At 40.6% G+C, this 24,651-nt stretch overlaps 1 protein-coding gene across 14 annotated transcripts in view; it reads right to left on the bottom strand.

The window, feature by feature from the left end:
- The window catches only part of DYNC2H1 (dynein cytoplasmic 2 heavy chain 1), a 353,260-nt gene that overhangs the window by 234,639 nt on the left and 93,970 nt on the right, over nucleotides 1-24,651 (bottom strand). For 13 of the 14 annotated variants that reach the window (XM_045038203.1, XM_045038198.1, XM_045038200.1 and 10 more), the window contains 9 exons: nucleotides 24,200-24,342; nucleotides 20,907-20,991; nucleotides 19,061-19,215; nucleotides 17,108-17,245; nucleotides 7,781-7,894; nucleotides 5,904-6,064; nucleotides 4,497-4,620; nucleotides 3,558-3,679; nucleotides 471-557 (listed from right to left, as the gene is read on the bottom strand). In XM_045038203.1, coding sequence (XP_044894138.1) covers nucleotides 471-557; nucleotides 3,558-3,679; nucleotides 4,497-4,620; nucleotides 5,904-6,064; nucleotides 7,781-7,894; nucleotides 17,108-17,245; nucleotides 19,061-19,215; nucleotides 20,907-20,991; nucleotides 24,200-24,342 — 1,129 coding nt within the window. The remainder of the gene's footprint in view (nucleotides 1-470; nucleotides 558-3,557; nucleotides 3,680-4,496; nucleotides 4,621-5,903; nucleotides 6,065-7,780; nucleotides 7,895-17,107; nucleotides 17,246-19,060; nucleotides 19,216-20,906; nucleotides 20,992-24,199; nucleotides 24,343-24,651) is intronic. The other variant, XM_045038204.1, reaches the window with a different exon arrangement.

The raw sequence follows: 24,651 nt of genomic DNA, 5'->3' as shown, positions 1-24,651 counted from the left end.
CTAAAAGGCACAAAGTTAAGAGAAGACAAGTTTTTAAATGTGATCGCGCAGCCTCAGGAAGATCACCAAATAGCATGGTGGTCCAAATGATGGACTACAGCATCATTCAAAATAAAGGAGCCTGAAGCCCTAAGTCTGGAGACTACAGGTACACAGATACCAATGGAAACCCAGAGCATGAACTTGGTACGTTCTGTCCCTCTCGGATTCCCCCGGGCTCAGCAATGTCTACAGGGACCACTCCACAAATAGAGACCCCAAATATGTTTGCTCTTACCAAAAACATTTTTTTTAAGAAGAATACCTTCTACATTATTTCATATGCTTCCCCATTTTAGAGTAAAAATCACAAAAAGAAATGAAAATACTGATTGTAACTAAGCTTTTCAAAATTGAAAAATCAGTTGAGGTATGTTCTCAAATACGCACAATGCAATTTTTTTTCAAAATACATTTTAAACTTAACTTACTTCTCTTTGAGTTCTGATACTTTCTGGCCAACAGAATTTAGAAGTTCCTCTAGCTTCCTTTTTCGGTCTTCAGTTTTCTTCAAATTTCTAAAACAATTCAATTTTATAAAACTTATTCTATTTTCTATATCAACACCAGCAGAAGTAACACCTTCATATCCCTTCTAAAACCCTACCAAAATGGAACCAAGGGAATAAAAAGAAGATATACATGCACACAGATAAAGAGAACAGAAGAGCAAAGTACTGCAGTGGAATAATTTCAATAATTTTGAAAGGTGGTAACTGACATAACGGAATGCAAAAAGCTAAAAGTTGAGTAGCCACAGGAAGAAAAGTCAAAAAGGAGAATTCCAAATGTTCAGGAATTGTGGACAATAGGTACTTAGAAGACAATAGAGTTAAATATAGAGAATTTTCTACTAGTCGATATAATAAATACATCAACCTCAGATTTCCCTCGCCCACCGAGAAGGGACTATCCTCTTAATACATCCCAGAAAGGCAAACTTATAATCCCCACTCACTCCCTTCCACTCCCATCTAGGCAGGAAGTGTGAAGACTCTTCTAGAGACATGACTTACCTTCTCCCCTCAAAAATTCCCACAGTAGAGAGAGTCAAAGCATAAGTGACTCTTAAAAACTGAGAACAAACTGAGGGTTGATGGGGGGTGGGAAATGGGTATTGAGGAGGGCACCTTTTGGGATGAGCACTGGGTGTTGTATGGAAACCAATTTGACAATAAATTTCATATACTAAAAAAAAAAAATTCCCACAGTATCTGAGAGGTTGTCCTGTTATGACCAGTGTACACCACTACGTTCTGCTGGGCATCCGTGCTTCGCACAAATCAAACACAGACTGTAAGGTGTCACACCCCAGCACCCCCAGCATATCTGATTCAGTAAAGTCTGGATAGAGCTAAAAAATGTGCACTTTTAACAAGTGTCCAGGTGACACGGACACTGCTAGCTCAGGGATCACACTTTGAGAACTACTACAATAGAATAAGGCCTTCAAAATTGTGAGACTAAACCATTTCTTGCCCAGTACTATAAACCCAGTCCAATTACTGACCAGACAGAACAGCGTAACACAGATAATTTTAGACATGCAGGATCTCAAAACAGTTTTCATCCAATACACCCTTTCTAAAGTGCAGGATGTATCCTAGAAAAATGAAGGACGGAACTAAGAAAGACAAGGACCCCTAATAAGACAACACATCAGAAAAGAGATTCAGAGAAACAGCCAGAATCACAGTGAAGAGAGGTCCCACAGATGGGAGCAGCAGCCTGGGGGAAGAACTGGTCCATGTTGGGACAGGGGGACAAAGGCTCTGGAAGGGATAATACTAAGAAAAAATACATACAACACATAGATCCCAAATATGCTTTAGCGTCTGATAAAAAGATTGTGGATAAATATGTGATATTAAACAAAAAAAACCCCAATCAATTGAAAAAATGAGGAAATTATTAAGAATAATAAAAGATGTACAAGAAAGGAAATATACACATAAAATATATGTCTCATCTGTGAAAAATATTCATATACACAAAATAACAAATATTTAACATCATTTATTAAACAAAAATCTGTGACAAACTAACACAATAATGTAATATAATTATACTGAGAAAACTAAGATGTTGAAACTGCTAAAATTCTCTTTGCCCAGAATAAGAATAGATGGTGTCAAAAACTCATTAGTCAAGAACATAACATGGGAATACAAGCTGGTGCAGCCGCTCTGGAAAACAGTATGGAGGTTCCTCAAGAAACAAAAAATAGAACTACCCTGCGACCCAGCAATTGCACTAGAAGGCATTTATCCATGGGATACAGGTGTGCTCTTTCGAAGGGGCACATGCACCCCCATGTTTATAGCAGCACTATTGACAATAACCAAAGTATGGAAAGAGCCCAAACGTCCATCTGTGGATGAATGGACAAAGAAGATGTGGTATATGTACATGTATGTGTGTGTGTGTGTATAATGTGTGTGTGTATATATATATATACACACACACACACACACACACACACACACACACACACGGTGTGTGTGTGTATATATATATATATATATAGTGTATATATACATATATATATACACACATGGTGTATATATATATATATATATGGTGTGTACAAATATATATATGTGTGTGTGTATATATATATATATATATATATACACACACACATACACACACACATATATACATACAATGGAGTATTACTCGGCAATCAAAAAGAATGAAATCTTGCCATTTGCAACTACATGGATAGAACTGGAGGGTACTGATGCAAGCAAAATTAGAGAAAGACAAATATCGTAGGACTTCACTCATATGAGGACTTTAAGACACAGAACAGATGAACACAAGGGAAGGGAAGCAAAAATAACATAAAAACAGGGAGGGGGACAAAACATAAGAGACTCTTAAATATGAAGAACAAACTGAGGGTTACTGGAGGGGCTGTGGGAGGGGGGATGGGCTAAATGGGTAAGGGGCATTAAGGAATCTACACCTGAAATCATTGTTGTACTATATTTTAACTAACTTGGATATAAATTAAAAAAATAAATTTAAATCAACAAACAAAACGCTGACTTAGGAACAATCGCCAATTAAAATTTTAAGCCCCAAAGTAAATAGTTAAATTGCCTCCCTACTCAGACAGACTATGCTTTGAAAAATACGTATGACGCATTTCTTAGAACTTAAAAGAAGAAAAGAAATTCAAAAGCCCTAAATTTCCAAAACCTACTTCCTGTATGTTAATATTACTCCTTCCCCAAACCCAAGCTCTCTGTGGAAGAACCTCTCCCAACAATACACAATGGACAAGGGAAAAAGAGAGTGGGTCCTACCCTCCATCTGCTTCTAATTGTTTTCTTCTGCCCTATTTAGTATTTAATTCTATATAATTGACCCATGTTGTATGTTTTAATGTTGTCAGCTGCCTTTTTAGATGTAAACAAGAAATGAAACATAAATATATCTGAATAATTAACTCAGCCATTAAAATGATGAAAATAAAGGTCAGACTTATTTCTATTTTATATTTCACTTACGATTCTAATGCTGCCTGTTCAGTTTCCAAAGGCTGGATCCGTTCCAAGACGTGGGAATACTGGATGTTCGCTTTAACCCACGCGGCCAAAGGAGCCGCCGCAGTACTGGCTCGCTTCGCGTTCTGAAAAACCCATCACGAGTTATCCAGCACCCAGACTTAATTTCAAATAAAAGCAAAGCTAATTCTAGTCTGTCTTATGTAGGCCTTTATTTAATAATTTATCTCCCAAAATAAAGTGTTTGGCTTATAGCTAAAATAACAATAAACTGTTAATTTCATTAAGGTAATCTAGAATTTTTGCTTCAGAGTTAGTGATTTTGAACCACATAAATCTTTAATATAATGATATTTTAGTGACAAAAGTGTTCCATTAGCCACATTCCTTATTATAAATTATTATAAATTATTATGTCTGTCCACAATGATGTTCAAGCATCAATTCTTCCTCCTCTGTACATGGGACACAACTTTATTAGAAAAAGCAATTCAGAAACCATTGCTATTAGTGCCAGAGACAATGCACATGACATTTTGAATAAGAGATCTCAAAAAAATACCAGAATCCTGTAACTGAACCTATTCACTGAAAAGAGACACAAGAATCCTAACAGAGGTATCTGGTCTTATCTAACAAATACACAGGAAGGAGGAAAAGCAGACCAGGCAAGTTGGAGGTTAAGAAATGACAGACTGAGAAATTACAGCACAAAGATTCAAAAACCACTTATGACAATAAATGTGCACCCCAGACCCAACCTGGATTCCGGTCCACCCATCGGTAAATGCTTCTGACACGTAACATCTACAGCTTATTTTTTTTTTAACTTTTGGTTTCCAGGCAATATAAATAATCAATAACTTAAAGTTATCACATTTTAACAAGCAGAATATTATACAGTATGGAAAAGGAATTGGCGGCATAACTGTTAACAATTACCTTTGAATCAAAAGATCCTTTATTTTTATAAAGAAGTTCTTCAACACTGTGTCTTATCTCCTTTGGAATATTTCGTGCGTCAAATGTTGCTATGTCGTCTCTCACACCTCTTTTCGCAAGGAAACTAAAATTACAGCATATTACTTAAAGTGAGGCTAAATAACATTTGCTATTTCTGATGAACATACCAATGTCACAAAATGGTACATACAATACGTTCAATCTGTTAGTTATCAAACAACAGGGTACTAGTGTATCCCCGCTTCTAATGCAGTATCTGTCGTTTCTATAGACGACGAGGAAGAGCTCCAGGAAGATCCACCGCAGCCTTTCCTGGGTTCTGTGAACAACTTGGAGCAGTGAAATGAAGGGGTCACAGTCCTTTCATTTTACCCACATCCCTTTCTGAGAACCGCCAGGTACGTGCACGTTCTAGGAGATGTCAGAAAAGTTCCTGACTCTTTTCTAAGAAAGGTATTTTCAGCTGTGCCCTCGACCACATCCCCTTCCCATCTCTAGACAGGAAAGGACTCTACTGTCAACCTCCAGGCTACCGCGGACCACGCATCGGAACGAAGCCCATCATGCTGCTGCAACGTAAGCTCCGGAGCTATCTGGCTGCATATTTAGTTATCACACAGCCTCTTCTCTTCCAGCTCACATCTATACTGTTCTGGGGCTCCCGCCTCCTGTTTCTGTTCTCTGACCCTAACAATAGTGGCTATATTTTCTTCGTCAGTGAATCACAGTAAACACAATGCTCTGTAATGTGTGAGGACCAAAGAAGTATATTTACTGAGATGTTCTTCAAGATTTCCAGGCATTCCTTTCTCCTCTTTGGACACTTAAAATAATCCCTTATTATGGGTAAAAACATAGATGTTGTATGGTTTTATAAAGTATCTTGAAATATGATGGCAAAGGGTATACTAGGTAATTAATGAAACAGTGTGAAAAGCAACAAAAGAAATATTTAAAAATACGAAGGTTGGAGCGCCTGGGTGGTTCAGTCAGTTAAGTGTCCAACTTTGGCTCAGATCATGGTCTCACGGTTTGTGAGTTCAAACCCCGTGTTGGGCTCTGTGCTGACAGCTCGGAGCCTGGAACCTCCTTCGGATTCTGTGTCTCCCTCTCTCTCTGCCCCTCACATTCTCATGCTCTCTCTCAATAATAAATAAACATTAAAAAAATAAATAAGTAAAAATATGAAGGATGGGTGCCTGGCTGGCTCAGTCAGTACAGCATGTGACTCTGGATCATGGGGTTGTGGGTTCAAGCCCTACACTGGGTGTAGAGATCCCTTACAAATAAAATCTTTAAAACTAAATGAATACATACATACATAAAAAGGTGAATGTGTACTTCATAGGGGAAATAATAACATTCTTCACAAATTCAAAAACTTACCTTTTCATGCTCACCCAAGATGTATCAAAGATCCCCATCAGCCTTAAAACACCCTCAAGAATGTCTCTGATGATGTCAGGTGGCATGCGCAGTGAGCGAATTTCTGAAAGAGATTCTGGCTTGATGTTTCCAACTGCTAGTTTAGCTTCATTGACTAGAGGCTAAAAAGACAAAGGGCTTTATTACTTTCAAAAATATGTATATAAAAATCATTACCTCTTTACAAATTACTAAATATTTGTCATTTTATTAAAAATAACTTTGTTTCCGATTCTGTGTCTCCCTCTCTCTCTGCCCCTCGCCCGTTCATGCTCTGTCTCTCTCTGTCCCAAAAATAAATAAACGTTGAAAAAAAAAAATTAAAAATAACTGTAGGGGGCGCCTGGGTGGCTCAGCCGGTTAAGCATCTGACTTGGGCTGAGGTCATGATCTCAGGGTTCCTGAGTTTGAGCTTAGCATCCAGCTCTGTGCTGACAGTTCAGAGCTTAGAGCCTGCGTCGGATTCTGGGTCTCCCTCTCTCTCTGCCACCCCTCCCCCACTTGCACTCTGTCTCTCTCTCAAAAATAAATGTTAAATTTTTTTTTAATAACTCTAGTTACTAATATCCTTTTTCTTCAAATATCAAAATGCTTTAAAACACGCAAAATATAAAATCTTTAAGTTCTTACCACCATAACTACAATAGTCTAATTTAGAAAATTCAATTTGTTTTGAGACAATTTGCTATTTTTTCCTTCAAAATTTTATTTAAATTTTAGTTAACATGCAGTACACTATTGGTTTAAGAAGTAGAATTCAGTGATTCATCACTTACACACGATACTCAGTGCCCATCATCAGGTGTCCTCCTTAGTGCCCATCTCCCACCCACTCCATCAACCCTGTTTGTTCTCCATCATTAAGAGCCTCCTGTGGTTTGTTTCCCTGCCTGTCCCCCTCCCCTCCCATACTTTTTTTTTTTTAATGTTTATTTATTTTTGACAGAGAGAGAGAGAGAGAGAGACATGGAGCATGAGCGGGGGAGGGGCAGAGAGAGAGGGAGACACAGAATCTGAAACAGGCTCCAGGCTCTGAGTTTGTCAGCATAGAGCCCGACGCGGGGCTCGAACTCACAGACCACGAGATCATGACCTGAGCCGAAGTTGGATGCTCAACCAAATGAGCCACCCAGGCGCCCTATCCCCTCCCATACTTTGATCTGTTTTGTTCCTTACATTCCTCATACTGGGGAGTCATATGGTATTTGTCTTTCTCTTATTTCACTTAGCATAATCCACTCTAGCTCCAACCACATTACTGCAAATGGACAATTTGCCATTTTCAAGAGGCTCCTTATATTCTAAGACAAGCTGGCTAACCTAGTGAGGAACCAAAAAAAAAAAAAAAGAGCCTAAGACTTTGACTTGATTTCCCTACAATGCATTTTTCTTCTCAGACAACACGGCTTGTGAAAAACAAAGATGGTTTTTGATGACTATTGGTTCATTCACTGACTTTACCTGGTGGACCCTCCATCTTGCTTCTCTTCTACAAATAATACCCTGATTGAAAGCCACACTTGGTAAGATTGTTAGAAAATAAGTCAACAAGTAATGTTTGAACTCCTAGACACCACTGGTAGTCAAAAATGGCTCTTACCATTTTTCGGGGGTTTTTTTTTTCATGTTTATTTTTATTTTTGACAGAGAGAGCATGAGCAAGAGCAGGGAAGGAGGAGGGTCAGAGAGTAAGAATCCCAAGCAGGCTCTGCACTGACAGCACAGAGTCGGACATGGGGCTCGAACCCACGAACCGTGAGATCATGACCTGAGCCAAAATCAGACACTCAACTGATGGAGCCACACAGGTGCCCCACGAAATTTCCTTTGTAGCTTACCTGTACTTCTTTTAACTCATCATCAATTTTGTTTTTTCTTTCTTCAATTTTAACAACTTCTTCTGCTATCTTGTGCTTCAGTCTTTCAAGTTCTGTCTTTTGCTCACTAGCATCCTATAGAAGTATTTGTAAGGCATTCCAATTAATTTTAATGCACTCAATATTTAAAAGCATAGTATCAAAATAAGTTACTTTAAAATAACATCTTCTATTAAATACTTTTGTCATGTTAATTGACATAAGAGTTTCTAAAATGCCTGGGAAACCAAACATATAATTTACTGTATATGTACCATCAGGAGGTTTCTCTGCTTTATTTTAGTTTTTTCTGAATAGCAAAGCAATAAATGCTATTTATATAAAAATCTACTCAGAAATGCATAATGTATAAAATTATCATAATACACATTTAACACTTGCAATAAATAACCCAGAGAAGTTAGTACTATCGTGTTCATTTCATAAACTAAAAATAAATTCTTCTATAATTCTAACAGTAAAGACTAACTCTAGGGACTAATTACATTATATTGCAAGTTTGTGTTTCTACACTTTTAGACAAAAATTAATTGAAATCATGACAATAATACGGTGGCGAATAATCAACAAAAATTACTACAGATTCAAAAAACACTAAGTCATGAACTCTTTGTTCCTGAAAGCAAATATCAAGGGTCCTACCTACATGAAAATGCTATGAATCGTTGTGAATGTCCATATTTGGTTTATCTGTACTAACTGAAAATCCAAAGAGGAAATCCGTCAAGAAACCTTTCACAAGTGCTCACCTCAGTGGTTCTCAACTCGATTACAATCACAAGGAATGTCCTGTGTTCTATTGCCAAATATATTGAAATAGTCTGGATGCAACTGAGGCACAGAACTGTTTAAAGACTTGTCAGGTGGCTCCAATCCGTGGCCCAAACGGAGACTCGCTGAGGAGTGGACCCTTGCTTCCCCCTGCCCTTCCCGGGAGGCACTTTCCACACCAGCTCAGGTGGAACTGTCCCCGGGCCACAAGCCTTCCCACCTGCACATCTCCCCCTCACTGCTCAGGAGGAAGTCGTTTTCTCCACCTCCACAAAAGAGCCGCCAAAGGCCCGGCTCATGTGTTTCTTGTTTTATTAGTCTACTCTACCAACTGGAGGTTCTCCCTATTCTGAGATTTTATAGAGTTTATTTCTTGTTTTTCTTATGTCACAAACCTAGAGCTGCAAGCTTTGGAAATTACACAGTTGGATACTTAAGCTGTCTGTCCACACTATACCTTTTTATAACAGAAAATGTCAGCTATTCATAATTAAGAACAATTACCAACTTACGAGATGCACAGTGATTCTTCCTAGTCTCTGCTAGGCAATACAATTAGCCACAGTCTTAGGAAAACCTCTTCTAGGAAGGGCCCAGACAGAGAAAGTGTATGGCGACCAGCATACCCGTCTCCAGCCCACTAGTGTGAGACCACACAGGCACACAGGGCTGACTATGCCCCTCTAGTAAACACACAGTTACCAACACTATTATCCTCTACAGAGCTTTCACTTTTTTCATATTCCAAATTACTCTTTAAAGGTAAGTATTTGACAGATTTTTTTAAACAATAAATATAGCTGGCTGCTTTACAAAAAATATCCGTATTAATTTGGTTCCAAAATACCCTGAGGAAAAAAACATGCTAAAGTTTTATAACATGAAGATTACATTTGATTTTCCTATTACATTACTCACCAGGTCAGGTACTCAATAACATTATCTTGGAATCATTGAATGTGTCCATAACCGTCATGTTTCTGGAAATGTTACTGCCTTTGAGAATGACCACATGCATCAAAGATGGTCTTAACTGGACCACTCGGGACCTTCCAGACAACCCTCCCATGAAGCTCACACCCCCACAGTCCATCCAACCCTCAGATCACCAGTGAGGATGAGCACACTTAAGAAGAAATCTTCTTTATCATGCTACTGGAAGTCAAAAGAAAGCTGGAGTAGCCATACGTCTATCAGACAAACTACAGACTTTAAATTAAAGGCTGGAACAAGAGATGAAGAAGGGCATTATATAATAATTACGAAGTCTATCCATCAGGAACAGCTAACAATTATAAATGTCTATGCGCCGAATATGGGAGCCCCCAAACTATATAAAACAATTAATCACAAACATAAGCAACCTTATTGATAAGAATGTGGTAATTGCAGGGGACTTTAATACTCCACTGACAACGATAGATCATCTAGACACAGGACCAATAAAGAACCAAGGGCCCTGAATGATACATTGGACCAGATGGACTTGACAGATATATTTAGAACTCTGCACACCAAAGCAACAGAATATACTTTCTTCTCGAGTGCACAAGGAACATTCTCCAAGATAGATCACATACTGGGTCACAAAACAGCCCTTCATAAGTATACAAGAATTGAAATCATACCACGCATACTTTCAGACCACAATGCTATGAAGCTTGAAATCAACCACAGGGAAAAGTCTGGAAAACCTCCAAAAGCATGGAGGTTAAAGAACACCCTACTAAAGAATGAGTGGGTCAACCAGGCAGTTACAGAAGAAATTAAAAAATATATGGAAACAAATGAAAATGAAAATACAACAATCCAAACGCTTTGGGATGCAGCGTAGGCAGTTCTGAGAGGAGAATACATTGCAATCCAGGCCTATCTCAACAAGAAAAATCCCAAACACAAAATCTAACAGCACACCTAAAGGAAATAGAAGCAGAACACCAAAGACACCCCAAACCCAGCAGAAAGAATAGAAATAATAAAGATCAGAGCAGAAATAAACAATATAGAATCTAAAAAACCGGAGAGCAGATCAATGAAACCAAGAGTTGGTTTTTTGAAAAAATAAACAAAATTGATAAACCTCTAGCCAGGCTTCTCAAAAAGAAAAGGGAGATGACCCAAATAGATAAAATCATGAATGAAAATGGAATTATTACAACCAATCCCTCAGAGACACAAACAATTATCAGGGAATACTATGGAAAATTATATGCCAACAAACTGGACAACCTGGAAGAAATGGACAAATTCCTAAGCACCCACACACTTCCAAAACTCAAACAGGAAGAAACAGAAAACTTGAATAGACCCATAACCAGCAAAGAAATGGAATCAGTTATCAAAAATCTCCCAATAAATAAGAGTTCAGGACCAGATGGCTTCCCTGGGGAATTCTACCAGACATTTAATGCAGAGATAATACCTATCCTTCTCAAGCTGTTCCAAAACCTAGAAAGGGAAGGGAAACTCCCAGACTCATTCTATGAAGCCAGCATTACTTTGATTCCCAAACCAGACAGAGACCCAGCAAAAAAAGAGAACTATAGGCCAATAACCCTGATGAATATGGATGAAAAAATTCTCAATAAGATACTAGCAAATCGTATTCAACAGCATATAAAAACAATTATTCACCATGATCAAGTGGGATTCATTCCTGGCCTGCAGGGCCGGTTCAATATTCGCAAATCAATCAATGTGATACATCACATTAATAAAACAAAAGATAAGAACCATATGATCCTGTCAATCGATGCAGAAAAAGCATTTGACAAAATTCAGCATCCTTTCTTAATAAAAACCCCCAAGAAAGTTCAGGATAGAAGGAACACACTTAAACATCATAAAAGCCATTTATGAAAAGCCCACAACTAATATCATGCTCAATGGGGAAAAACTGAGAGCTTCCCCCTGAGATCAAGAACATGACAGGGATGTCCACTCTCACTGCTGTTGTTTAACACAGTGTTGGAAGTTCTAGCATCAGCACTCAGACAACAAAAGGAAATCAAAGGCTTCAAAATTGGCAAAGATGAAGTCAAGCTTTCAGTTTTTGCAGATGACATGATATTATACATGGAAAACCCGATAGAATCCACCAAAAGTCTGCTAGAACTGATACACGAATTCAGCAAAGTCGCAGGATACAAAATCAATGTACAGAAATCAGTTGCACTCTTATGTACTAATAATGAAGCAACAGAAAGACAAAGAAAAGGATCTCATTCAGAACTGCACCAAGAATCATAAAATACCTAGGAATAAACCTAACCACAGATGTAAAAGATCTGTATGCTGAAAACTACAGAAAGCTTATGAAGGAAATTGAAGAAGATACAAAGAAGTGGAAAAACATTCCACGCTCATGGATTGGAAGAATAAATATTGTTAAAATGTCAATACTACGCAAATCAATCTACACATTCAATGCAATCCCAATCAAAATTGCACCAGCGTTCTTCTTGAAGCTAGAACAAGCAATCCTAAAATTTGTATGGAACCACAAAATACCCCAAATAGCCAAAGTAATTTTGAAGAAGACAACCAAAGCGGGAGGCATCACAATCCCAGACTCTAGCCTCTACTACAAAGCTGTCATCATCAAGACAGCATGGTATTGGCACAAAAACAGACACATAGACCAATGGAATAGAATAGAGACTCCAGAATTGGACCCACAAATGGATGGCCAACTAATCTTTGACAAAGCAGGAAAGAATATACAATGGAAAAAAGACAGTCTCTTTAACAAATGGTGCTGGGAGAAATGGAAAGCAACATGCAGAAGAATGAAACTAGACCACTTTCTTACACCATTCACCAAAATAAACTCAAAATGGATGAAGGACCTGAATGTGAGACAGGAAACCATCAAAACCCTAGAGGAGAAAGCAGGAAAAAAAACCTCTCTGACCTCAGCCACAGCAATTTCTTACTTGAAACATCCCCAAAGGCAAGGGAATTGAAAGCAGAAACGAACTATTGGACCTCATGAAGATAAAAAGCTTCTGCACAGCAAAGGAAACAATCAACTAAAAGGCAACCAACAGAATGGGAAAAGATATTTGCAAATGACATATTGGACAAAGGGCTAGTATCCAAAATCTATAAAGAGCTCACCAAACTCCACACCCGAAAAACAAATAACCCAGTGAAGAAATGGGCAAAAGACATGAATAGACATTTCTCTAAAGAATACATCCAGATGGCCAACAGGCACATGAAAAGATGCTCAAAGTCACTCCTCATCAGCGAAATACAAATCAAAACCACACTGAGATACCACTTCACGCCAGTCAGAGTGGCCTAAGATGAACAAATTAGGAGACTACAGATGCTGGAGAGGATGTGGAGAAACAGGAACCATCTTTCACTGTTGGTGGGAATGCAAACTGGTGCAGCCACTCTGGAAAACAGTGTGGAAGTTCCTCAAAAAATTAAAAAGAGATCTACCCTATGACCCAGCAATAGCACTGCTAGGAATTTATCCAAGGGATCCAGGAGTGCTGATGCATAGGGGCACTTGTACCCCAATGTTTACAGCAGCACTTTCAACAACAGCCAAATTACGGAAAGAGCCTAAATGTCCATCAACTGATCAATGGATAAAGAAGTTGTGGTTTATATATACAATGGAATACTACGGGGCAAGGAGAAAGAATGAAATGTGGCCTTTTGTAGCAACATGGATGGAACTGGAGAGTGTTATGCTAAGTGAAATAAGTCATAGAGAGAAAGACAGATACCATATGTTTTTACTCTTATGTGAATCCTGAGAAACTTAACAGAAGGCCATCAGGGAAGGGAAGGAAAAAAAAAGTTACAGAGAGGGAAGGAGGCAAACCATAAGAGACTCTTAAAAACTGAGAATAAACTGAGGATTAATGGGGGTGGGAGGGAGGGGAAAGTGGGTGATGGGCATTGAGGAGGGCACCTGTTGGGATGAGTACTGTGTGCTATATGGAAATCAATTTGACAATAATTGATTTCAATGGCTCAGTCATTTACGTGTCTGGTTCTTGATTTCACCTCAGGTCATGATCCCAGGGCTGGAGTCCTGCATAGGATCCACACTATCAGAGTGGAACCTGCTTGGGATTCTCTCTCCCTCTCTCTCCCAAAATAAATAAACAGTAAAAAAAAAAAAAAAAAAAAAAGAGAGAGAGAGAGACAGAGAGAGAGAAGAAGAAAGCTTTTTTGTGAGTAAGTATAAAAGAGTCAAGTAGGAGAAAAGCAGTAAGAAAAGATATTTGGGAAACATAAGGTCGCATCAAGTATCCTATGAGAGCTAAGTGGAGGCAACTCAACAATGACACAAACCAACAAGAAAGGACACTGCCACAAGCAGACATTCAGAGGCTGAAAAAAAAATCTAATAATATTGTGACAGAAATGAAAAACTAATAGGAAAATTCGAAAATGAAGAATTTTAAAGGAAGTGAGCAAAAAGAGAAGAAAAAAGGTGAGAAAAGAAGAAAATTAGCGAACAAGGCAGGAAGTCCAAAGTGCAAGTAATGGGGATTCTAGAAAGTGAAGACAGAGACAGGGAGGTACAGAAGCACCATCAGAATAATTTAAGGACACTTCCCAGAACTGGAGGACAGAAGCGTTCCGGTGCAAAGAATCCACATTGTGTCTAACACAGTGAACGAAAATAAACCTAAATCAAGGCAGATCATGTCACTTTCAGAACAATGAAAACACAAATCTAAAAAACCTCAAGAGAGGAAAAAAGAAAAAGATCACTGCAAAAGGATCAGAACTTAACCTAACTTTGAGAACTTCAGTCACAAGAGAAGTTGGAAGGAAATGGAGTAACACTTTTCAATGTCTAAAAACAAAGGGATTACATTTTCTTCCTGACCAATGATGTTGAGCATCCCTTCATGCGTTTACTGGCCCTTCTTCTTTCACACAGGGTACCTTCAAATATTTTGGCCATCTGTAAATTAGATGTTTTGTTTTATTATTATTGTGTACATCATGGTTTCCGTCTATTTTGGATACAAGTGATTTATCAGATTTATGTTTTATAAATAATTTCTCCCAGTCTGTGATTTGCCTCTTAATTTTCTTCAGAGCTTTTTTCACAGAGCCTACGTTTTTAATTTTGATACGTCCAATTTATCAAATTTTCTCTTGTTCTATTTTAGTATCACATCTAAAAAATCTTTGTCTCACCCAATATCTTCAACATTTTCTCCTGTTTTCTTCAAAAGTTTTATAATTTTTGATATACATTTAGATCTACGATCCATACTGAGTTAATTTTTATACAAGTTTAAGGTAAAGATCTGTTTTTTGTTCTCTACCTGGATATCCAAATATCATTTAAAAAAACCAATCTTGGGGCGCCTGGGTGGCGCAGTCGGTTAAGCGTCCGACTTCAGCCAGGTCACGATCTCGCGGTCCGTGAGTTCGAGCCCTGCATCAGGCTCTGGGCTGATGGCTCAGAGCCTGGAGCCGGTTTCCGATTCTGTGTCTCCCTCTCTCTCTGCCCCTCCCCCGTTCATGCTCTGTCTCTCTCTGTTCCAAAAATAAATAAACGTTGAAAAAAAAAATTAACAACAAAAAAAAAACAATCTTTTCACTATTTAACTGGTATTTTGTATAAAATGGATCAACTGTGTACACATTCATCTACTTCTGATCTCCATAATGCTCGAGTGACCCTGTAGGGGTCATTACACCCATGTCATGCTTCCTTGACCACCACAGCTCAGTAGTAAGTCTTTAAATCATAAGTCCTCCAACTTTATTATTTTGTGAGTTTTTGTGCCATTTACTTTTATTGAAATTTATACATTAGTCTAGTGACTATTGAAGTTAATTTAATTAAAAGAGACATTAGACTTGCAGTAAGGTTAATAGTCACCAACATGAAGATGGACAAACATACATGAGACCTAATCAAGGAGGTAAACGAACAATTCAGTGATTCATTAAAGGTAAGGATTGAGGGGCACCTGGGTGGCTTAGTTGGTTAAGTGTCTGATTTCAGCTCAGGTCATGATCTTGCAGTTTGTGAGTTGGACCCCCATGTCGGGCTCTGTGCTGACAGCTCAGAGCCTGGAGCCTGTTTTGGATTCTGTGTCTCCCTCTCTCTCTCTGCCCCTCCTCCATATGCACTGTGTGTGTGTCTCTCTCTCTCAAAAATAAATAAACATTAAAAAAAAAAAGGTAGGAATTGAGAGAACAGAAGTCCAATATAATTTTTCTGTTCTGTCTTGAATAATTAGCTATAATGTCAATAACACAAAAAATTACAGAGGTTGGCAAGGATGCAGAGAAAGGGGAACCCTCTTACACTGCTGGTGGGAATGTGGCCACTCTGGAAAACAGTATGGAGTTGCCTCAAAAAATTAAAAATAGAACTACCTACGTCCCAGCAATTGCGCTAGTAGGTTTTTACCCAAAGAACACAAAAATACCAACTCAAAGGGACACGTGCACCCCAATGTTTCTAGCAGCACTATCGACAATAACCAAAGTATGGAGAGAGCCTAAGTGTCCATCACCTGACAAATGGATAAAAAAGACGTGGTTTATATATACAATGGAATACTATTCAGCCATAATACTCATGAGACTTCTAAGAAGACACGTTTACTAAAATACTGCATATTTTAGTCTGAGGCCAGGATGAGGGAGTAGGGCTGAAGGATAAAAACGATGAATTTGGTGGCAGTCAGTACAGAGTCGGCAGGAAAGAGGCCAAGACAAGAACACCCTGAGAGGGCGTGCAGACACAACCCACAACCTGGGCAAAGAAGACTTTCAAAGAAATCTCCTCTGAAAGGTTCAACCATCAACAAAGGTTCATTGAAGACAACGGCAGAAAGGTGACACCATCAAAACATAATCATGAAAGTATAAATGAAATGAATAAAGACTTATTTCTTAAATCCTGAAAATATTAAAGGCAGGAGGAAAAAACCCTTGAAGCCTGAGGAGATAATTTTAAGAAAAATAAAGACATACAACAGAGGGTAAACAAAATTGTTTACAGACACACCTACGCCAACATAAAATGTTTATATTTGCATATTTATAGGGTTTAGATAAATTAGTATATGGTGAATTGAGAAAAATATAGTTATGATTTAAAATTTTTGTTTTTTTAACATTTATTTATTTTTGAGACAGAGAGAGACAGAGCATGAACAGGGGAGGGTCAGAGAGAGGGAGACACAGAATCTGAAACGGGCTCCAGGCTCTGAGCTGTCAGCACAGAGCCCGACGCAGGGCTCGAACTCACGGACCGTGAGATCATGACCTGAGCGGAAGTCGGCTGCTTAACCGATGGAGCCACCCAGGCGCCCCTAGTTATGATTTTAAAATAACATGGGAAACTTCCACACTCTTTCCAAAAAGCTCAGTGTTTAATACCATCAGTGTGACTCAGCAGACAAGAAGTATTTTTTATATCCACATAAGTAGAAATGTAATTTCTCCCAGTACTGAGCAAGTGGAAATGGTCTCCCTACCGCCCACATCTCTGCGCCCCAGAAACATCACCTGCATCGACACAGTGATCTCCTGAAGGGCGGCGTCTGCTTCGTCTTGCTTCGTCTTTAATAACACACTTTGCTCGCCAGCTTTTCTGTTCAGCTCATCCACAAGAGCTTTAGCTTCATTCAGTTTAGACACACCAGCCTGCATCAGTAAGATATGGACTGGCAGATGATCAATAAAGTATAGACTGGCAGACGATCGATAAAATATGGACTGACAGACGATTGATAAACTGGACTGGTAGACAATCAATAAAATATGGACTGGTAGACGATCGATAAAATATGGACTGGTAGACGATCGATAAAATATGGACTGATAGATGATCGATAAAGTATGGACTGGTAGATGAACAATAAAATATGGACTGGTAGATCATTGATAAAATATGGACTGACAGACGATCGATAAAATATGGACTGGTACACGATCGATAAAATATGGACTGGTAGCATTAAAAACAGGTATTACATACACACACAGTAAATAAAACCTGTAAGAAACCATCAAGAAAAAATGTGTGTACACATCAAACACTTGCAAGTGAACTTGGGTTTTTCCTTACTGCCAGTTATGACTTATTCAACCATACACCCAGTAAGATGTAGTAAAAGACTCCACAGAGGCATTAAAACACACACACACACACACACACACACACACACACACACACACACACACACACACACACGGATTTTATAGTGTCACAGTAAACGTGAACAGATCGACACATATTTGGCAGCTTGAAGACCAGGATTTTTACCCACTGCGTTCTGAGAGAGGAAACAGAGCAAGGAAAAAGTCCGTAAACCTTCTCCATTGTTCAGTCTCACTGAGTAAAAGGACTCAAGGACTAGTCTTCTTATCCTGGACATCATTTGGTTCTGTCTGTCCAGTAGCTACCTTTTTATAAGAGGCTGCCTCACATAGGGTTCTGGGGGGCTCTGAATCAAAATACCTTACCTATTCCTTGGGGAGGACATTTGACCCTGGGCTAGCCATTATGTTACCCCATCCCACTGCCCATGAATAATGAAGGAATGGACATGAAAAAAATGCCCCATTGCCCATGAATAATGAAGGAATGGACATGAAAAAAATGCCCGCTCTCCTATAATATGAGTTAGGTTTTTGTCACCTAACAAATGAGAAGATTTGGGGAGATAGTAACAGCAAAAAGGAAAAATCAACAATATTTATTGAGCACCCAACACAGAGGACGGCATCAGGCTGGCTCTCTGCATATATATTTTATTGAATACACTCACATACAACTGACCCAATTAAGTTGCAGGTCAATGAGTTTAAGTAATTTACCCACAGCACCAAAGAGAACTAAATCAGTACAACGACCTTTATAGTTAGTGGCTTGCTACGAATGAAAGTGTATCATTACAGAGACAGACAAAGATAACTTTTTGTCAATTGGGAGGGATCCTAGTTTATTACACTAACAGAGACTCTATGACTTTGGAAAGGAAATGCTCTCAGACAACTTCCAAGGCTGGCATTTTAATGTCACATTTAAGTTGAAGCTCTGTAATTACAGAACGAAAACTGTTCATAATATACTAAGTGACAGAGATAAAAAGTATTATTTTAGGAGGTATAACTTTAATTTTAAAGGTTATTATAAAGCTTACTCTCCATGTTTTAAGACGCATTGCTGAATTTCTAAAAATGCTTTCACATTAAAGAAATTTTTAAAGATCACCAGAAACTATCAAAAGCACATAAATGCCACCCAGTGAAGAAAAGGAATAATTACTGAACCAAAAAAATTACAAAACCCTTCCTATACCTAGTGAAAACCACAGGTAGATGAGACTGTTTTAAGGCCTGTAATACCTGTTATAGTATGGTAGTTATTTATACTAAATATATGCCACAACCAAGGACTGTGATATAATCCTTATACCCTGTGTCTAGACGAAATGATTGATTAAAATATTGTACCTGCAAATGACTTTGTCTTTTTAATAATTCCTTTTTCTTGCTGCTACTAATGGCAGAATACACACGTAAGAAGGTCATGTATCGGCTTGGTGTAGCACCATATGCTTTACAAGATTCATGGATTAATAAAAATGATTTTAGAAAATCGGGATCAACTGGAAAGAAAAAACAAACATGACTTAATCATACGATCCATGACGAATTAGCGAGAACAACGTGAACTGTACTTATCACACACACATATCTCCACCTCCGCCACTGTAAGTGGCAGACATCGTCTGTCTTCAAGGTACACACACATTCCTACGTATCTATTCACTAATCAAGCTCCCACTCTCCTTACAGATTTGAATTACTTAGGATCAGTGGTCTCTGCCCTTCCACTGTTATATATTTCCTCTGAACACTTTTATTGCTGCAAGAAAGATAAATCTGCTGTCATAACATAAATTAGTTAGAACTACATGACATGTAATCCAGAAGAAAGCACAATAAAAGCTGCTTCAACGGAAAAGAAGGATCAAATCAAGTAACATGTATCCACTGTCATCTGACGCAGGGACCAGCAGGATCTCAGCAGCCAGAAAACGGAGAATAAGGCCCCACTAGATGCAGCACGCCGTTCACTCAACACACCATCTTCCTGTCACCGTCTCCATCCACTTCCTTCCGTGTTCCGTGCGTCAGTCCAGAAAGTCCCCTTCGAAGCAACGTTGAAGCCAGAACCCCTGCCTGGCACACCACAGCCATGGTGGAACCAACGCCCCCCCCCCCCGCCCCAGGGCATGGCCTGGCGCCCCGGGTCCACTCCTTCCTCTCAGGTGACCTCAGCGGTCCCTCCACAGGTCCTCCCCACACCGACGTATTTTCCAGTAACTGAAGAAAGGCATGGACCCAGAAACTTCTGTTTCCGAAACAAGACCCTGGTTATGTCTCCGCTAAAATCTCTCCATCACCCCGCATCACCCACAAGTTGGAAGCAAAATTTCTCAGCCCCTCCTCCTCTTCCAGCTAATACCCACATGTCCATGCTCCAGCCAGTGGGCGGCGTGCAGATCCGGCCGAGTGCCTGTTCTATGCCTGCACGCAACTCACGCTTCCCAGACCCCACCGCCCCAAGTGCCTGTGTGCCAGGGCCCATCTGCTGTAACGTCTGCCAGTAAGAGGCCTCACCCTCAAGGGCATTTCCCATAAACTCCTACCATCATTTGTCTCGCTACGGCAGAGTTTATTTTTATAACAGAACATAATTCTTGCTACTTTTCACTCCACCATAAGCTCCTAAGTCATCTCTAGTATCCAGCCCAGTACCTAATGTGAACTGAGTTCAGTAACTATTTGGTGACTAGATGATTAGAGAAATAAATTAACGAATGTGCTATGATATATATAAAAAAGACCACATTCAAAATTATTTTGGAACTGGAAAAAACAATGAGAGTACAATTAAGAAAACATTATGTCAATGCCCAAAGACACCACAGAACTTCTCATGTACGAGCTGAGGACAGGACATATCGAATGGAAAGTGAAAACTTGGCCCACCAGCCAAAGACCCTGTACCAGTGGAAGCAGAACATCCTATGGTTTGGGTCAAACATGTAACTGTTTCACTGCTTAGCTGCGAACAACAGATACTGTGCTAGGTCCTATATAAAACGACATAAACACAAGTTCAAAAATATAGAAAGCTTCAAAGTTCGGTTTTCCTTAAAAGAAACCTAACTTTGTTAGCTTAACATTTTTGAAATTTATAATCATTGTGAATCTTTAACGAAGTTGTAATATTAGAGAATGGCAATTATCTCACAAATAAAACCCAGAGTCGATTTCATCAAAAGAGTACCTGAGTGTTTTTTCTTTTCTTCTTTCCTTTTTTTGTCACTATATTTTTCTTCACCATCTGTTTCACTGAATAACATTTCAGGTATCTAAAACAGGAAGAGCATTTCTTCAAACCTCAACGCAGTATGGAAAAGTTTACATAAATCCAATGTCAGAGGTTAAAAAAAACATACAAAAACAACCCTTTTCTCCCAGGTTTCACACCACACTCAGCGAAATAAGATAGCCATGGTCAGAAGACATGGTTTCCTAGACATGTGACACATGACAGCCATTGATTGCAAATTAATGGCAACACCTCACCTGAAAAATGATTAGACTGTAAGAAATGAGGGAAATCACAATTTGGATTAAATTACAAAATAATCACAAATACCAATTAAGATCATAAAGTAATAATAATAAAATGCTTTTTCGGGCATCAAGGCATAAAGGAATAGTAAGGATTCTGAGGTCTCCTGACTAACAACTAAAAGCAAATGAATTAACAATGTCATGCTTGATAATCCTAAAAGCTACTGCCGTGTTACTGCACTGTCACAAATAAGAAAATCACGTTTCATCAACAAATCATTATTATAGAACATACGAGAATCTAGTGAGAGTACTCATTTAAGATATCAAAAAGAAAAAAAAAAAAAAAAAGCAAAGAAGTCTTAGTTTCCTGAGGAAAAAACTAAAGCAGAGCTCTGACATTTTTGCAACGGGAAAGCACGGCTGTGCAGGTCAAAACATCCTCTTCTGAATCTCCCAGACCGAACACGATGTCACACGAAAGATCCCTCAAGGGTGAAGAACCTGAAGGCAGCGGGGTGCCCGACCCGGGAGCACGGCGCTTTCCTCATATGTCTTCACCGCTTTCCGCCGAAACGTCGGAGCCTCTGTGAGAACATTGTAAGTACGTCCCTCTAAATCCACTCAAGTGTGTTTCTTCGGCAGCCCGCTTGCTTAAAAACGGTCTGTCCCTTACGTCCGTTAGCCCGTCTGTCGGGAACGTCTCACGACGCGCACACGTATCAAAACGCGCCGTCGCGCACATTCAACAGGCACAACGCTCGTCAAACGTACCTCGGCAGAGCTGGCCGGAAGAGAGTCTGTCCCCAGACCATACGCCACCTGAGCCGAGTTCTCCTAGCTGGACTGGCCCGCAGTTCCCCGTGCCTCCATCCCCCGCCCCCCCCCCCGCGGGAGATAAAAACGGCACTCTCTAAAGGCACTGAAAGGGCGTGTAACTCTCTGGATTCCTGTTAACGCGTCAGCCTCTCGGTTCCTCGAGCTCCTCTCCTGTTCCCTTCCCCACCTTCCCCCCGGCCCATCGCCCCCACCTCCAAGGGTCACATCCTGCGACCTCGTCGTGCACGGCGCCAGAAATCCCGTCTTCACATTCAAAACCTAAACGGGCATGGTTTCTACCCCCCTCCCCTCCGCTCCCGATCTGTCTCTCTATCCCTCACGAGAGGTGACTGGACTCGCTCTCTCCAGCCCTGCTCCTCCTCTTCTCTCTGGGACACATACCAAGACGGCCTTTTCCACCGCCACCTGACCTGACGCTGCCTGACGGCGGTCACCGACGGCCCCGCCGCGTCCCTCCGCACCCCGACACGGACCCCGGGGCCTGGCTGCCAGACGCCGCGCCGCTTCCCACTTCCCAGAGCGAACCCTCCGCGGCCGCGGCGGCGCCCCCTCTGCACGCCCACTTGGGAACGGCCAAGAGCCGCGTAGGGGCCCTGAACGTCTCCCCCGGGGGTCCGTCAACATCCGTCCCCCCGGCGGCATCGTCCCCTCTCGCAGCTCCAGCCACCGCCTCTAGCGTGACAATCCCCGGGGTTGTATCCCCGACGTCCGGCCTACCCCCGGCCTCCCCCTCGTCTCCAGGCCCCTCCAGCCAAACGCCCGTTCCGCCCTGCAACGTGGACGTCCGGCGTCTCGTAGGAGGCACGTCGGAGACTGGAAGCCTCACGTGCTCCTCCCGACGTGCTCTTCTCAGTCTCTTCTCAGGTGACTGGTCCCTCCGGGGACTCGAGCCGGGGACTCGAGTACCTGGAAGTATCCCGAGTGCTCGCTTCCCTGCACACCTGTCAGCAAATCCTGCTGTTTCTACTGCAAAACAGTCCCGAATCCGACCACCGCTCCCCCGACGTCCCCGAGGCACGTCGTCCTTTCCTCTCGCCTGCGCCTGCGGCAGCTTTGAAACCAGCGCGACCCTCGCCCTCTACGGTCCGTTCTCACCCCGGAAGCCAACGTAAGCGCGTTCACACATTATTAAAATGGTCCTGCTGAAAAGCCTCCAAAGGCTCCCTGGCTCGTTCCAGGGAAAGGAAAACCCGAGGCAGAGCTTCCAAAGCCCCGTCCTAACTGCGGTCCTCTTACCCCCCACCCCCTCTCCAACCGCACTCCCTCTGAATCACTCGTGACGTCTCACTCGGCTGCCGGCTGACCCTCACAATCACCAGGCACGCTCTCATCTCGGGGTCTTCACAAAGCAAGCGGCCCCCGAGACCCCCCCCCCCCCGCGACACTGTGACTCCCACCAGGGCGGGGACCGGTGTCTGCTTTTTCTCTGCTGTGACCCAACGTGCAGAACGGCGGCACCTGTAACAGACCCAGTAATTACTACTTCTTGAAGCCCCTCGTTCGCGGGACCTCCTCAGACTAGAATGACTTTCCTGTCCCTTACTTGCTGAAATCTAACTAAAATGTTATCTCTTCCGGAAGACCCCATCCATTGTCCCAAATCACATTCCTCCCTCTGACTCATGGTCTGACTCAACAGTCTGTACCTCGATCACCCAAAAATGAAGACATGAATGGTCAAGAATATATGTACTATTCAGAGACATTAAAACTATTATGGATCAAGCAACGTAAGGTTTCCAGGCAAAGATGGTGGTTCGCATTCATACTTGAAACACACTCCCCTCCAGACACTGAGCACGGCAACGGGAGATATTAAGAGATTTAAAATTCGTATTTAAAAAACTGCTAAAATTATTGCTGCAATGTTCTATTATAAGCTGGCTTATGATAGGCTAGTTAGTGAAAGGAATACAATTATTAATGTACAGTAGCTTTCTACGCAGTCCTCAACTGAGAACATAATCTTCAACGTGAACTTCTGTACTCAACTAAAGTTGAGTACAGGGCATAAAGAGAAGGGAGAGGCTTTCAAACGTGTTATGGTCAGTGGCACAATTAAGACAACATTATAACAAACACCAGAGGGAGTTGTGAAAATCAGTAACTTCAGAAAGAATATGCTTATTTTTCATTTCCATACTTCAGGATTGAACTTACTTTTCTCATACTGCTGTCTGACCAGCCCTCCATCCACAACACCTGGCATTTTTTATGCAAGGCTGGGTTACTCTCACAGTTTATTATGAAGTTTAAATTCGTACAATCCATTATCAAGACAATATGCAAGTTTTGCTGAATTCCTTAAAAAAAATAAGAAAATCATTATCATGCATATTATGACAATAGTAATTGGAGAAATCCTTATGTGGTCTACTTTTATGAGTTTAACAATTTCTGAAATGACATGGTAGCTGTTACAAAAAACAAGCTATATAAAACAGTATTATACTTATGATCTTTTCTTTTGTTAAAAAATACTTGTGTGTGTGTGCATGCGCGTGCACACACCCATGTGAAGAGAAGAGATCCAGAAGGAATTCAGGAAGAAGTGTATACTTGTGTGTGTGCGCGCACATGTATGTGTGCGCACGCATGCATGTTCACGTTAA

Source organism: Felis catus, chromosome D1, assembly GCF_018350175.1.
Source record: "Felis catus isolate Fca126 chromosome D1, F.catus_Fca126_mat1.0, whole genome shotgun sequence".
Taxonomy (NCBI): domain Eukaryota; kingdom Metazoa; phylum Chordata; class Mammalia; order Carnivora; family Felidae; genus Felis; species Felis catus.
Note: the sequence above shows the minus strand (reverse complement) of the source record. Positions and strands in the feature narration are given on the sequence as shown.